The sequence below is a fragment of the Thunnus albacares genome, chromosome 4 (assembly GCF_914725855.1).
Source record: "Thunnus albacares chromosome 4, fThuAlb1.1, whole genome shotgun sequence".
In the NCBI taxonomy this organism is placed as follows: domain Eukaryota; kingdom Metazoa; phylum Chordata; class Actinopteri; order Scombriformes; family Scombridae; genus Thunnus; species Thunnus albacares.
In genome coordinates, this window is record NC_058109.1 from 790,618 (window position 1) to 806,200 (window position 15,583).

The 15,583-nt window shown below is 41.8% G+C and overlaps 2 protein-coding genes across 2 annotated transcripts in view; both read left to right on the forward strand.

Annotated features, from left to right (window-relative positions):
- The window catches only part of LOC122981346 (nuclear factor 7, ovary-like), a 504,535-nt gene that overhangs the window by 296,479 nt on the left and 192,473 nt on the right, over positions 1 to 15,583 (forward strand). The window lies entirely within an intron of this gene.
- On the forward strand, positions 1,622 to 13,120 carry LOC122980483 (NLR family CARD domain-containing protein 3-like). The gene is made up of 9 exons (XM_044348534.1): positions 1,622 to 1,689; positions 1,852 to 1,956; positions 3,020 to 3,098; positions 3,258 to 3,486; positions 3,645 to 5,445; positions 5,555 to 5,728; positions 11,423 to 11,596; positions 11,914 to 11,960; positions 12,089 to 13,120. Exons 1-9 carry the CDS (start codon positions 1,622 to 1,624, stop codon positions 12,661 to 12,663), a joined length of 3,252 nt encoding a protein of 1,083 aa, XP_044204469.1. The 3' UTR covers positions 12,664 to 13,120.

Here is a 15,583-nt window from a genome sequence, read left to right on the forward strand (position 1 = left end):
CAACATCACAAATTTACAATATGAAGTATCAAATCAATGGTAAGTATGATAAAAGACTAATCAATTTTCTAATCAGTGTTCTAATAGCTGCAGTACCAGCAGTGTTAAACAGACTTGGCAGCAATTCAGGTAGTGAAAGGGCAGCGCTTTTTAATGGCTGATTTAAACCAAAACTCAGAACATAACCTGCTCCGGACCAGGTTAAGTTTGCAGCATAAGTTACCATGGTGATGTAGCAGGTTAAATTAGAGACACCTTTGTGACACTGAAAACCCTGCAGGCTTGACATACCTCGCTAACCCACTAATCTCACTTCGTAGTAAACCTCTCTGGAAAGATGGCCATCTGTTCATTACATTTATATTTCAGACCATTTTGTTTTTCATGTCTGTGTGAGAAGAAACTCTGAAGAGTCCAAAAGTCAGAGTTTTGTGAATTATTGATTTTAGTTCTGACTCTATGATGGAGGAGATTATTTCCATCTGATCTGGGATGTGTTCTGTAACGGAGGATGAAGCACAGCAGTATTTTAGTAGTACAGCAGCTGATGGCGGCTTTCTCTGCATCACACCGCTGTCTGGCTGCATTCACACTGATACATAACAGAAAATAACAGCCTATCACAGGAGGAGCAGCTGATATTTAGGATTTGACAGGAGAAATGATGTAAAGGATGATTTGTGTTTCCTCTCCAGATGAAGGTAGAAAGTGTGTGTGACTGATGTGGATGTGACTTCAGAAGCATGGATCAGTGTGAGGACAGAGAGGAGGGAGTCCCTCCCTCTAAAAGCTCTCTGTGTGGGGAACATGACAGCCAGACCAAAGCTCAGAGGTGAGATGAGGATCTCTAACTGTCCATCACTGTTCTCCACCATCATTATTCACACTCAAAGCTCTGTGTGTGTTGTGTTGCTCAGACTAAAATATCTCGGTAAGATGAACTATAGCAGGTTTTGGTTTAAGGTCTTGTTGCTATGACAACAGTTTCAGATTAATTTCAAGATCGTTTCGAAGAACAAAAAATCATTATACATCATTAAAACATCATTATACTTTCGCAATGATTAAAAAAATGGTGCAACCACTGGTTTCACCACATAGTGAGCATGCTGAGTGACCTCAAACAAACACACCCGCAACCTTTTTTTTGACTATGCTGTATTAAAATGACTGTCCACCCAAAATCTCTCTTGAGTATCACTCAGCTCCTGTAAGCTCATTAAAAGTTGGTGGTTTCCCTCTCAGAGACCAGCAGCTGTGGTCAGCTTGGGTTCTCATTAGTTTCAGAGTACACTGTTAATATTAGTCACTGGCAGGATGAGCTAAAGGAAGCAGTGTGTTAGCCACATCAAACAACTGCAGGAGAACTATTAGTATTACTAACAGACTGAAGGAATGTCAACAGAAATGCCTGCAGAATACGGAGAAATATCCAGACAGCTGCTCAACATCAGAGCACATTTAATAAAGACTAAACAAAATATTTTATTTACATTTATTCATTGTTTTTGTCCAAAGTGACATTTAAATGAGATACAATCCAAGACAGTAGATCAAGGAGAAGCCTTAGAGGATAAGAACCCCAACATTCATTTACCACGAGCTGAGATTTAAGGAGTTCATGCATCTGTGTCCCTGGCTGAGCATCACCTTCACCCCTCCAGGTGCTGCACACTGCACTGAATATAGGTCCACTCATACAGTTAATCATGTTTAAGTTTAACAGTGAATTCATACAAAACTACCTGGATACTACTGTGTTGTCTACATTTGGTGTATTAAATCACTAACAGATAGAGTGTGTCACTGTGTCCTGGTTGCTGAGCAGAATTGATCTGGTGTTTCCATCAGGAGGGAGCTGGACAAACCTGAACCCAGCTGTGTGTCTATGAAGAGTGATCGGTCTCTAGATCATCCTTATAACTTCAAAGATGGATGCCACTCTGATGATCATAGGTGAGGATTTCAAACTGATAACATAAACAAATGATGTGTTTTGATCAGACTCTTATCAGATATCCCATTTTTAAACCATTACTGACTCAGACGAACGTCTCTGAGCAGCATTCACACTCACACAGTCAAACACATTCACACTAGGAGCTGCCCAGTAAAACCATTCTTATGCAATCACTCACTGGCTTTAGCTGCCTAGCCTGTACTGTAGCCAATGCAAAGACATCAGGATAGGAGAAATGTGATCAAGTTTCTTGGATCTAGTGAGGACCCTACCAGTTGCCATTTGGATCAACAGATGACCTCTTGTTGCTGTCATGAATAGGCCAGAAAAATGTATGTTGCAATATTCAATTTTGGATGTAATAAAAGCATGTACAGGGATTTCTATATGTGAAATGGGTAAAACAGGATGGATCCTGCTTATATTGTCTAAATGGAAGAATAGATTTGGGCAAGAACAGTCTGATATGTGGCTCAAAGGTTAGGCAGGAAGGCAGGGATAAAAAAAGACTATTCCCAAATTCTTGACTGTATGGTTCTGTGCAGCCATCCAGATTAATGGAAAGATTCCAACAAGCAACATATGTGTCTTATTGGCATTAAAATGTAAAAAGTTATGAAACATCCAATGATAGACTTCTGCCAAGCATTTCACCAGTATCAAGAGCTGGGAGAGTCATTGGCTGTTAAAGGGAGGTAGATTTGTCTATATTATCATTTATATTGTATTTTGTTAAGATGTGACCAAGTGGCAACATGTACAAACAGAACAAAAGAGGCCCAAGATGTGATCCATGTGGAACAGCATATTTAACCATAGAACAGGAGCATACAATATTATTCTATAACTCTATTCTTTCTCAAGGGTTAGTGAGAGCTGTTGGGACTAAATTAACTGACTGATGGAGCAAAACATTGAGCTGAAAGCTACAAATAGACTGAGCTGTTGATTCTCAGTGGGATCAGCAGGACTAGTAAAGTCTGTTCACATCCAAATATCACTTGATGGAGCTTTAGCTTGTGTTTGTCTGTGAGCTCATTCTTCATGATTCCTCCACAGAGTGGACCAGGAGAGCTCAGAGGTTCCCAGTGGTCAGTCTGCCCAGCAGCATCAAACACTCTTGGACTCCATATTTATGGTCTGTACATATACAAACTACTTTGACATCTATTCTGTTCAGAATCATCTCCATGCTGCACTTTGTAGACCAGTGGATTGTCAGTCTGTCCAACATAGAGCTTATGTTTGCTTCATGATTTTAGTTTGATTGTGTCATTCATATAGTATTCTGTTCCAGCTGCTGGAGGAGAACATTGTCACTTTTGTGAAGAACGAGCTGAAGAAGATGCAGAAGGTTCTGAGTTCAGATTACCTAGAATGCTTAGAGGGTCAGAGGGAGGAGGATGAGCTCTTGGATGGTGAGGAGGAAGAGCAGAGGAGGAGCAACAGAGAGGCATTTCTGAAGATCACACTGCACTTCTTGAGGAGAATGAAGCAGGAGGAGCTGGCTGACCGTCTGCAGAACAGTAAGAGGATTTCTATACAGATTTAACATGCTGGATAAATGAGGCATTTACTGATGTCTCAAGAGATGGAAGAAATATGTTCACATATACATTCTGTAAATTGTCATTTTTTTTAATTATCAATAATTGTTGATCATATTTCTTGTGTGGTCATTCAGAAACTCCTGCTCCTGTTGGTCAACATGAACTTAAGTCTAATCTGAAGAAGAAATTCCAGTGTGTGTTTGAGGGGATCGCTAAAGCAGGAAACCCAACCCTTCTGAATGAGATCTACACAGAGCTCTACATCACAGAGGGAGGGTCTGCAGAGGTCAATGATGAACATGAGGTCAGACAGATTGAAACAGCATCCAGGAAACCAGACAGACCAGAAACAACAATCAGACATGAAGACATCTTTAAAGCCTCACCTGGAAGAGATGAACCAATCAGAACAGTGATGACAAGGGGAGTGGCTGGCATTGGGAAAACAGTCTTAACACAGAAGTTCACTCTAGACTGGGCTGAAGACAAAGCCAACCAGGACATACAGTTCACTTTTCCATTCACTTTCAGAGAGCTGAATGTGCTGAAAGAGAAAAAGTACAGCTTGGTGGAACTTGTTCATCACTTCTTTACTGAAACCAAAGAAGCAGGAATCTGCAGGTTTGAAGAGTTCCAGGTTGTGTTCATCTTTGACGGTCTAGATGAGTGTCGACTTCCTCTGGACTTCCACAACAATGAGATCCTGACTGATGTTACAGAGTCCACCTCAGTAGATGTGCTGCTAACAAACCTCATCAGGGGGAAACTGCTTCCCTCTGCTCGCCTCTGGATAACCACACGACCTGCAGCAGCCAATCAGATCCCACCTAAGTGTGTTGACATGGTGACAGAGGTCAGAGGGTTCACTGACCCACAGAAGGAGGAGTACTTCAGGAAGAGATTCACAGATAAGAAGCAGGCCAACACAATCATCTCCCACATCAAGACATCACGAAGCCTCCGCATCATGTGCCACATCCCAGTCTTCTGCTGGATCACTACTACAGTTCTGGAGGATATGTTGAAAAGCAGGGAGGGAAGAGAGCTGCCCAAGACCCTGACTGAGATGTACATCCACTTCCTGGTGGTTCAGTCCAAACTGAAGAATGTCAAGTATGATGGAGGAGCTGAGACAGATCCACACTGGAGTCCAAAGAGCAGAAAGATGATTGAGTCTCTGGGAAAACTGGCTTTTGAGCAGCTGCAGAAAGGCAACCTGATCTTCTATGAATCAGATCTGACAGAGTGTGGCATCGATATCAGAGCAGCCTCAGTGTACTCAGGAGTGTTCACACAGATCTTTAAAGAGGAGAGCGGTTTGTACCAGGACAAGGTGTTCTGCTTCGTCCATCTGAGCGTTCAGGAGTTTCTGGCTGCTCTTCATGTCCATCTGACATTCATCAAGTCTGAAGTCAATCTGCTGTCAGAGGAACCAAGAACATCTGAGAAGTCTGAAACTAAACAAGAATCTGAAATGACACATCTCTACCAGAGTGCTGTGGACGAGGCCTTACAGAGTCCAAACGGACACCTGGACTTGTTCCTCCGCTTCCTCTTGGGTCTTTCATTGCAAACCAATCAAACTCTCCTACGAGGTCTGCTGACACAGACAGGAAGTAGCTCACAGAGCAATCAGGAAACAGTCAAGTACATCAAGGAGAAGATCAGTAAGAATCTGTCTGCAGAGAGAAGCATCAATCTGTTCTACTGTCTGAATGAACTGAATGATTGTTCTCTAGTGGAGGAGATCCAACAGTCCCTGAGATCAGGAAGTCTGTCCATATATGAGCTTTCTCCTGCTCAGTGGTCAGCTCTGGTCTTCATCTTACTGTCATCAGAAAATGATCTGGATGTGTTTGACTTGAAGAAATACTCTGCTTCAGAGGAGGCTCTTCTGAGGCTGCTGCCAGTGGTCAAAGCCTCCAACAGAGCTCTGTAAGTACCCAGATAGTTAGATATATGCATTATTATTTAAATATGCTACTATCTTATTAACAGGACAGGAAAATAAATTACTTTTTTCCCCTTTTTATTTCCTCTTCAGGCTGAATGGCTGTAACCTCTCGGAGAGAAGCTGTGCAGCTCTGTCCTCAGTTCTCAGCTCCCAGTCCTGTAATCTGAGAGAGCTTGATCTGAGTAACAACAACCTTCAGGATTCAGGAGTGAAGCTGCTGTCTCCTGGACTGGAGAGTTCACACTGTCCACTAGAAACTCTCAGGTAGGAATTCATCATTTAACTGTTTTTATTGGTTTTGTAGTTAGAACACAGTTGGTTAGAACACAAATAGAACATGAAAAATTCTGGTCCATCGATCATTACATAACCGGTCAGTTATACAGACACACAAATGAATACAGTCAAAGAGATGCAAAAAGACAAGCTAAAAAATATGGTAAAGCACAAGTATACATTCAGGGGACACAAATAGACAATACATGGCTAAAAAGAGAGGGAGAGGGAAAAAACAGAAACAAGTCTTACATGAAAACCATGGGAAAGAATTGGTTGAAAATCAGTCTTCACAAAATAAACTTAATAGAGGTCCCAGATCTAAAAGAAATGTTCGGAATAACCCATCAAACTATAATATGTAACTATTCCGCAATAAAATGTCTAAAAATGACTAGACCTATGTTATATATGTTGTTGAGTTGTGTACTTACATTATACTAAATGTTTCCAACCATTTCCAAACCCAGAGAAATCTGTAATTTTAATCAAGGTAACGGACCGTTTCATTTGGTCGCCTGTCAATGGCATCATACCCTCTACCAAAGAGTATTAGCGCACAAGATGCATGCATCAGCATTGTGTTTGTCCGCTACAATTGCGTCTACCAAAGAGTAACTTACACACATACAAGATAATACATCAGCATTACGGTTGTTCAACAGAAACTGCTATAATTGTACTTTTATTCAGTTTCAAGTCACATTTTCATGATAAATTGTGGTTGTTTTCAACTATATCTTTTAGCCGGATGAAGGATTTTAGTCGTCGGATGTCTGGATTTTAAGTTCTCAGAGAAATAAACTGGGCAAATGTTGGCAGCATTAGCAGCAGCTCAGCTAACCGCCCCTAACGGATGTCCAGTGCTCACCAAACATTGTCGGAGAAACACTTTTTTTTTTTAGGTGAAACTGCTCTATTCAGTGTCTTTGCCTGTAATCATCGGGTCCGTTTGTTTTGGAGAGGAGGAGACCTCTGTGGGTAATTCGGCTCCCGTTAAAAACATGCTGAACAATGAACACTGGAGTAATCTTAGCCCGGAGAAGCTGGTTGTTTAACAATGAAGACAACTCCCATGATCCAACGTTACTTCACACCATCATCACATTCCATCTTTTGTTATTGTTTTGATTGAGAGATCCCTAGTGGCTGGCATTACATTTGTGCATATCTGATCTTTTCTAAACCCAAAGACATCAGCAGATCTCTAACCCAGTGTCTGAATGGTGGCGTGTCAGGCAATTTAAAAGAATAAATTATTTATCTAGCACTTTTCTTAACAGTGATACAAAGTGCTGTAAAAAAGGGAAATTAAACCAAGCAAGTCAGATTAAATGAGAATAAAGCCAACAGACATGAGCTCAGAGAAAATAAAGACAATAAAATGAATAAGACCACTTAAATAAAAACATATATCAGACATTTCCAAAGGCTTTAACAAAGAGAAAAGTTTTAAGAACAGATTTAAAAGAAGCTAGAGACCTAGTGTGTCTAAGTTCAGTAGGCAGCAAGTTCCATAGTGTTAGGGCTCTAATAGCAAAAGCCCAATCACCCTTAGTCACTAACCACTCACAACAACAATCCCCCCACCCCGGACAGCACCATCCCCCACCACCTAAAAGCACTGAACCAAGGGGAAACACTGCTCTATGTGACAAGACAGAAGCTGAAGAAGTGTTGTTGGTGTGTACAGTAGCTGCGCGAGATACATAAAGCATGCTTACCCCTTTTGATAAAGTTCCGACCGAATCCAAAGCAACTGAGTGCAAAAATTAAGTAGAATACATGTTTCTAATAATTAAAGTATCAGCTGGAGGGAGGTTTCAATATGTTTGGTTAAAATCTTAGCTAATATTTTAAAATCCAATTTTAGAAGGGAAATTGGGTGGTAAGAGCTGCAATCAAGGCAATCTTTATCCTTTTTCAACAGCAGTGATATTGACACTTGATAAAGGCTGATTGGTAATCGTTCACATTCGAGTGACTCTGCAAATACCTATGACAGGAAAGGGGTGAGGACCTTAGAGAATGTCTTATAAAATTCGATTGGTTGACTGTATGGTCCTGGGGTCTTACCACTATAAAGAGAAGAGATTGCAGCAGATATCTCTTGAGAAATTATATTCCTTTCCAGCTCCTCCCAATTATCCTGGTCAATACTAGGGATCTGCAAACTTTGAAAAAAATGTCAAATAAATTTGGGTCCTTGGCTGATGCTGAGGAATATAAGGAGTAAAACTCCTTGAATCTGTTGTTAATCTGTCCCTGATTTACTGTGACCTCCCCTGAGGAGGTTCTGATTGCTGGGATTAATTGGGATGCCTTTATTTTACCAATCTGGTGGGCAAGGAGATTACTACTTTTGTCACTCTGTATATTTTGAATGTAGCCCACATGAGTAATTTCTCTAATTGATCGGTAGAAAATTCATGAAACTCAGCTTGCAAAAGCAGATGAAAAATTCTTGTGACAGCCTGTCTGATATGGATTGACACAGTTCGTTAAGTCTTTAAACTTGTAATCTTTTATGGCTGAGAAAGATATAATAAGATATACTTTTAGGGTTTCCCATAAAGTAAAATATGATACATTTGGTGTGATATTTAGGTCTAACAATTTGATATTTTCAGTGGAAATTAAAGCCACAATTTTTTTGTTGGAGAGAATGTCACCACTGATAATTGGCAGAATGTTTCTAAGGAAATGACAGCTTGAGCAGGACCATATAGTATCTGAAGAGAAATAACTAAGTCTCGCTTAAAAGGGAGAAAATACTAACTAAACCAGAAAACAAGCTCCCGGGGGTTAAGCAAGTGAAACCAAAGTCACTCAGTGCTATGCAGAATTTACTGGCCAATCCAGTTTACATGAGGTTAAGTCTGAAGTGTTATTTTTTCACATGAAGATTAACTTATCTCGCAGCCTCGTCAGCAGACTTGAAGATGTGTTTCTTACCATCATGGATCAGCCACAGTTGAGCGAGGTATCAAAGGCCATACTTTATGTCAGCATGGTTCACCTGGAGCAGTCACTTTATTTCGCTGTAATATGCCCTTAGATTGGAGACAGCCAGGGTAAAGTCCAGTTCTCAAATCGCATACTTTTGTACTTACACTTTTGAGTGCATAAGTGCATTCACACTGAGAAGTATGGAAAAATGCAGTACACTGTGAGTACCCGGATGGTGCACTCAAAACGGTCAAAAAGTTGAGTGTGGAACTATGGACACTTCTCGTCCCAATGGTCGCCATCTTGGCTACGTAGCGGAAGGGGAGGGACCACTTTTCAAACTGGAAATGGGGGCTGGGTACATTGTAACTGTGGTGAACATCACCACATTATACAAATGTAAGTTATACATGTGTTTTTTAGCACTAAGCACCACTATACTGTTGTCGGATATAAGCCATCAGTATGTTTTTTTGGGTTAATTTAGCAGTCTGTAATGATTTGGTAGTGTGAACAATAACGCGAATGCGAACGCTAGCTAATGCTAATTTGCGATCGTCATTTCCGGTAAGTGCACAATGGCTGTGTTTGATTTGAGACAACACTACCTTGTCAAAATTCGCGCACTACGCCAGTAAGTACATAGTGTAAACAGTGTACTACATGAAAGTGTACTAACAGAAGTATGTGATTTGAGACAGAGTTCAGGAGTATATAAAAGGGTCGCCCCTTGAAGTGAAGGGCTTGTGTATCCTAGCAAAGTCAGCATGGAATCTCCTCTTTTATGGGGAAAAAGTGTACTCAAATGATGAAATCTGAGGGCCTCTCGCCCTCCGCTGGCCTTGGACTCAGTGAGCAGTCAGTAGGCTAACGTTCTGCTCCAGTGAAGTGATAGTATCAGAGACACCAGAGGCAGCAGCCTCCAGCTCCTTCACAGTGCCCTCATGTGCTCTATTTGCTGCTTGGAGCGCTCAGATACCGGAGGTTGTCTCTTTGTGAAACTAAGTAAACTCCTCTCTAAACTTGGCAGTGAAGTCATCAATTTTGGTGTCAATGGTGGTTCAGAGTTCAATTTTAAACATATTAATGTTCATCTGTATGTCCAAACAGCCTCAAGGATGCTGGTTTCATGCTCATCATTTGGGCTGCTCTGTTCGTGGGTGCCAGCCATTGTACTCACACAGTGTGAGAGTGAAAATTATTAGTAGTCCATTGATATTAATGATCATCTGAAATTTTAGCAGCAGCGCTCATAATTTCGAGGAAACACTGCAGTGGCAATATGGATTCTGAAGGCACTTGAGTATGTGGGCAAGAATGAAGTTCAAACCAAGGAAGTCAAGAAGCATGGTGATCACAAATGGGACCAGCAAGTGACCAGCAAGTTCCAGCTTCAAGTCCAGGGGGAGGTCATACCATCAATTTAGGAAAACCCAATAAAATGCCTAGGGAAGTGGTATTATGTCTCTCTCACTGACAGAAACAATGTATCCAGAACAGAGAAACAGGCAGATGAATGGCTGAGAAAGATAGAGGGATCAGGCATACCAGGAAAGTTCAAGGCCTGGTTTTTCCAGCATGGTCAGAATTCTGCCAAGCTTCACCAGTAGGGATATACATCAGGTCAGGATAGTTACAGCTACCCCTATCATCAGTGGTCAAAGAGTTTAAGGTATCAAAGTGCAGGGCTGTGATAATGCCCAGAGACTCCAGTGATGAAAAGTGGTGCAGGCTTCACCACAAGATCACGATGCAAGTGGGCAGTTGACACATCAGTGGCACAAGCAGAAAGCATGCCGAAGTTAAAGGTCATCATCAGGAACCCATGATTGGGGAGACAAGGACTCGGAAACACCCACTTCAAGCTATGGGGAAAGAAGACCCAAAGTAGAGGAGATACATGATCCAAGCCAAGGTCCGACATCTGGAGGAGGAAGGGCGAAGGTCAAGAGCCGTGGACCTTGAATCACAAGGAGGCTGAACAAAGTGGGACCTGCCAAAGCGGAAGATCATGTGTCCTGAGCACCCTCCTCCAAGAAGACCAAGAAGAGTCTCCTGCAGGTGGCACAATCGTTTGAGATGAGGGTGGACCTGGGAAGAAAACTACACTTTCCCCAGGTCTTCCAAACATCCCTGAGGCCTGACATGATCATATGGTCTGAGGAGGCAAAAGGGATCATCCTGATTGAACTGACGGCCCCATAGGAAGACGGATGCAAAGAGGCCTCGGAGAGGAAAGCTACCAAGTGCAAGGACCTGGTCCAACAATGCAGGGACAAAGGGTGGCAGGCCTGGCTATTTCCAGTTGAGGTTGGCTGCAGGGGTTTCCTGACACATCCGTGTGGAAGATGCTCACAGTTCTGGGAATATCAGGAAGAGAGAGGAAGACAGCTGTGGAAAGAGCCTCTTGTTGGCTCTGGAACAGGCAGGAGGAGTTGAGCTGTGAGCCAGGAGAAGATGGGCAGTGGCTGGCCATCACTGCCAACCTGCCAACTGGAGGATGTTGTGGTTCAGGGTTGAGATGTCAAAGGAAAGTTGGAGGCCACCTGACGACATCTTTTCCTGGCCAAAAGCTACAGTCATAAGAAAGTGACTAAAGGTGTTAGCATCCAGATGTATCCAATAGTGGTTAGTTAGTTTGAAGACAGTTTGTTGTTGTATCTGACACACAGCAGCAGCACATAGCAGTACTCTCAGACTGTCTGACATGTGTGTTGTTTTGTGTGTTTGCAGCCTGTCAGGATGTCTGATCACAGAGGAAGGCTGCGCTTCTCTGGCCTCAGCTCTGAGCTCCAACCCCTCCCATCTGAGAGAGCTGGATGTGAGCTACAATCATCCAGGAGACTCAGGAGAGAAGAAGCTGTCTGCCTTACTGGAGGATCCACACTGGAGACTGGACACTCTCAGGTATGGAGAGACAGTGTCTGATAGAGGAGGAAGAGCTGGAAACATTTTCTCTGTCAGAGCTGATCACAGATCTCAACTGAATCTTTGCCTTTTTGCAATTTAAACTGAAGTTTCCTGTGAATGTTGAAAGTTAAACCTAATTAGATTAGATCAGGGTTTCAGAGGGATTGGGATACTGGATTCAGATTGGATAAAAGTTTATCAAAGCCCAACCCCACATTTGAACAGAATAATAAAACAGTAGACTAGAGCGATGTAACATCCACGTTTGAATGCTGAAAGAGAACGTGCTTCTCTGACCCCCCTCCTCCTTTCAGGCTGCAGCCTGCTGGAGTCCGATGGTTGACACCAGGTCTGAGGAAGTGTAAGTGTGTTTTTCATTTAATTCATGAAAACAAAGCAAACTTCAAACTGTGACATCAGTCATTCACATCCTGCTGAGGATGATAGATCAATAACTGCAGCTATATTGTGTCTTGTTCTCTCCATCAGATTTCTGTGAACTCACACTGGATCCAAACACAGTAAACAGAAAACTCAAACTGTCTGACAACAACAGCAAGGTCACATATGTGGAGGAGGATCAGTCATATCCTGATCATCCAGACAGATTTGATCACTGGCCTCAGCTGCTGTGTAGAAATGGTCTGACTGGTCACTGTTACTGGGAGGTTGAGTGGAGAGGAGGAGTGTATATATCAGTGAGTGACAGTTTAATCAGCAAGAGAGGACGCAGTAATGACTGCAGGTTTGGAGGGAATAATCAGTCCTGGTGTCTGGAGTGCTCTGATGGTGGGTATTGTGCCTGGCACAATAACAGAGGAACATCCATCCCCTCCTCCTCCTACTCCTCCTCCTCTTCCTCCTCCTCCTCCTCCTCCTCTGTCTCTAACAGAGTAGCAGTGTATGTGGACGGTCCTGCTGGCACTCTGTCCTTCTACATTGTCTCCTCTGACACACTGATCCACCTCCACACCTTCAACACCACATTCACTCAGCCTCTGTATCCTGGGTTTGGAGTCTGGCCTGGCAGGTTTGGTTCCTCAGTGTCTCTGTGTTCTCTGTAGGAGGGAGAGTCTCCTCTTGTTAGATAAACTTTCTCATGCAATTTAGTACCAACATGATCTCTCACTGGTTATAAATACAGTTTCTAAACCCGACATAATTTCCACATGACTGACAGTTTGTCAGTCAAATACATACACATTTAAAAAAGCTCTAAAAAAGAAGTTATTTTCTCAGACCAGATAGCTCAGTCTGTTAGAGGACTATTTGGAAGTTCAGAGGTCATCCAACACTCAAAGTGAAACTCAAAAGCTCCCAGAGAGAAAACCACCACTGGCTGAAAGTTTACTGAAATGTCAAGTTGTGACAAAGGTTTTTAAATATGTTGGGAGAGTTTTACCAAATAATTTTAACACATATATTAACAGTAAATGTCCGCTGGCCTATATGGTCAGTTTGTTGTTTTTCCTCTTATTTGTGTTCTTGTTCATTTAATTGATTTTTTAAAAATCATATTCAGTGTGTCCCCTAGGTTGACTGCTTTGGGGGGATGGTGTGCCACGGTAGGAGGTTGGTGGGGGCCTGGGCTGGATGAGGGTGGGCCTATATTTAATTAAAAAAAAAAGGCCTATCTCTGAAAATGCTCTTTTAGTTGTTTTAAAGAACAATAACAGACTGATTAAAATAGAGTACAATTACAGGTTCTCTTCTCCTACTAAACAAAATACACAGCTGTGCAAATAATAATTAAAATGTAAACAGAACAACAGGCCTACTTGCTCTGACAAAGTAGTTCAGTTTTTGACTAAGGTTCTTTACCAGACAAAGTATTTCCTCCTATGTAGTACTATACATATCTTACAGGTTTTGTGCAAGGAAAACTAGCCTATCAGCAGCCTCAAGCTGTGCCACAGACGGCATACTTAAGACAGGAAGTCAGTGTGAAGAGAAACAGTCCAATAAAACAGTAAAACACCTGTCTGTGTTTTACTTGCAGATGGGAGCCATTTGGCAACCCGGGCTAGTTAGCTACAAGCTAGTTAGCTAGCGTGGCTCCATTCACAAGTAACACCAATGTTATCATTACCTACCAATAAACAGAACAACGCCAACCAACTGCATGTGAATTCACGGCTTGTGCTTAGTAACACATGTTGCTGCTGATATTCATTTGGACAATTTATTCACTATTATCTGAGCTGATGTTGCTGAAACCGACAGCCTCGCTTTCTGCCTGGACTGGCACTGTGTCACCCTCTTATTGCAGGAGAACTTGTGAGCAAGTGGGAGAGGGGTTGAGGAGAGATGCAAACACTAGCACGGCTTTACTGAAGAAATGGGTTATGTATTTTAACATGACATCAAACTATATCGATACAAACGGTATTGTCTCATTGAGTCTTTAAGAGGGGGTGGGCCGCCTCTCTAAGGCAATGGTAGGGGAGACACTGATACTGTATAGGCAATTGAGGAACAGAAATGTTTTTATGTGTCTGGATGTGCATGTAGAGCTGCAAATAACCATTATGATTAATTGATTAATCAGTACATAGTTTTGTATCTAAAATTTGAACATTTTGTAAAATGCTCAGTCTAATTTCACAGAGTCAAAGGTGGCATCTTTAATATCTCATTTTGTGTGAATAAAAGTCCACAACACTAAAAAAAGTTTGTCTGTAAGACAAAGAAAAGCATTAAATCTCCACATCTGAGAAGCTAAAACCAGGAAATTTGTGCTTAAAAATTAAAACGATTATTAATTGTTAATTTTCTGCTGATCGATTATTCAATTAATTGACTAATTTTTGCAGCTCTGGCTGTGAGAAACAGCTGAATCTGAAGTTCATCAAATAAATCTTGTTGTGTTTTGACAAATATATTTGTGTCGCTACTTTCTTAAAACAATGTTTACAAAGTGCTTTACATGCAATAAAACCCAAGGAGACAATTAAATAAAAGGGCTGAATAACAGAAAAATAGAAAACAAAAATAATAAAACAGCTCTTTATTTGATTTGGTTTTCTAAGATTTGAGTTTGGTTGATTTCAGAGGTCTGTACTACGAAGCAGGTTTGGGGTTAGTGAGGTAACTTCAGGTTTAACTCAATGATGCTGGTTCATCACCATGGTAACTGATGCTGAACAGCTGACCTGGGGTCTGTTTCACAAAGCAGGTTCAACAAACTCTGAGTCTAATCCTGAACTCTGAGTTGATCTACTCTGAGATAAGAAACTCTGAGTTTCCAGTTCCAGAACAGCTGATTTGAGTCAGTTTAATAAACTCGGAGTAGTTTCACTTGGAGTTAAGCGCGTGCACCACAACTATAAAAAGCCAGCATCGATGGAGCCCCGATTCAACGAGTCACCATGGCAACGGGGAAGAGGAGGGCTGCGTTTTTCGCCCCACTAGAACTAGACATCTTAATGCGATAATACGGCGAGTTTGAACATGTTTTCAAAAAGAAGTGCAACACCGCTGCACCTGCAAAAGAGAGGGAGACGGCGTGGGAGAACATTGCTGCTCGGGTCAATGCGTAAGTTTAAATGTAGTCCTTTACAATCACAATAATATTACAGAGGAAAACTGCTTGATTGGTCGCCTATTAATTTATTTCATTTAGGTCCAATCCCGCGAGGGAGAAGCGCACTTGGCAGCAGTTTAGGATAAAATATAAAAACATTGTTCAAACAGGTGAGACCTCGGCATAATCTCATGGGGGAACCTCATTTTGATCATTTTTTACATTGTAAAGTAAATATTAAGTGGCTGTTTGACTGTGCAGTTGTTTTATCCCCAACATAATGCTGGTTTCACACACATAAATGTCTTCTCATCTACATCATGTTCTGTTAAATAATTAATCCTATTTAAACTAACACAGACTTCTACTCAGCCAACAGAAAGAAGGCAGATGCCCGTAAAACGGGTGGTGGTCCAGCACCGCCGCCTCTAACGGAGGCAGAGGAGCTGGCCATAAGCCAG

Coding starts and splice junctions, on each gene's coding strand:
- LOC122980483 (XM_044348534.1), top strand. CDS start 1,622: ATGCATCTGTGTCCCTGGCTGAGCATCACCTTCACCCCTCCAGGTGCT. Junction 1,690..1,851: donor GCACACTGCACTGAATATAG/GTCCACTCATAC, acceptor TGTTTCCATCAG/GAGGGAGCTGGACAAACCTG. Junction 3,487..3,644: donor GGCTGACCGTCTGCAGAACA/GTAAGAGGATTT, acceptor GTGGTCATTCAG/AAACTCCTGCTCCTGTTGGT.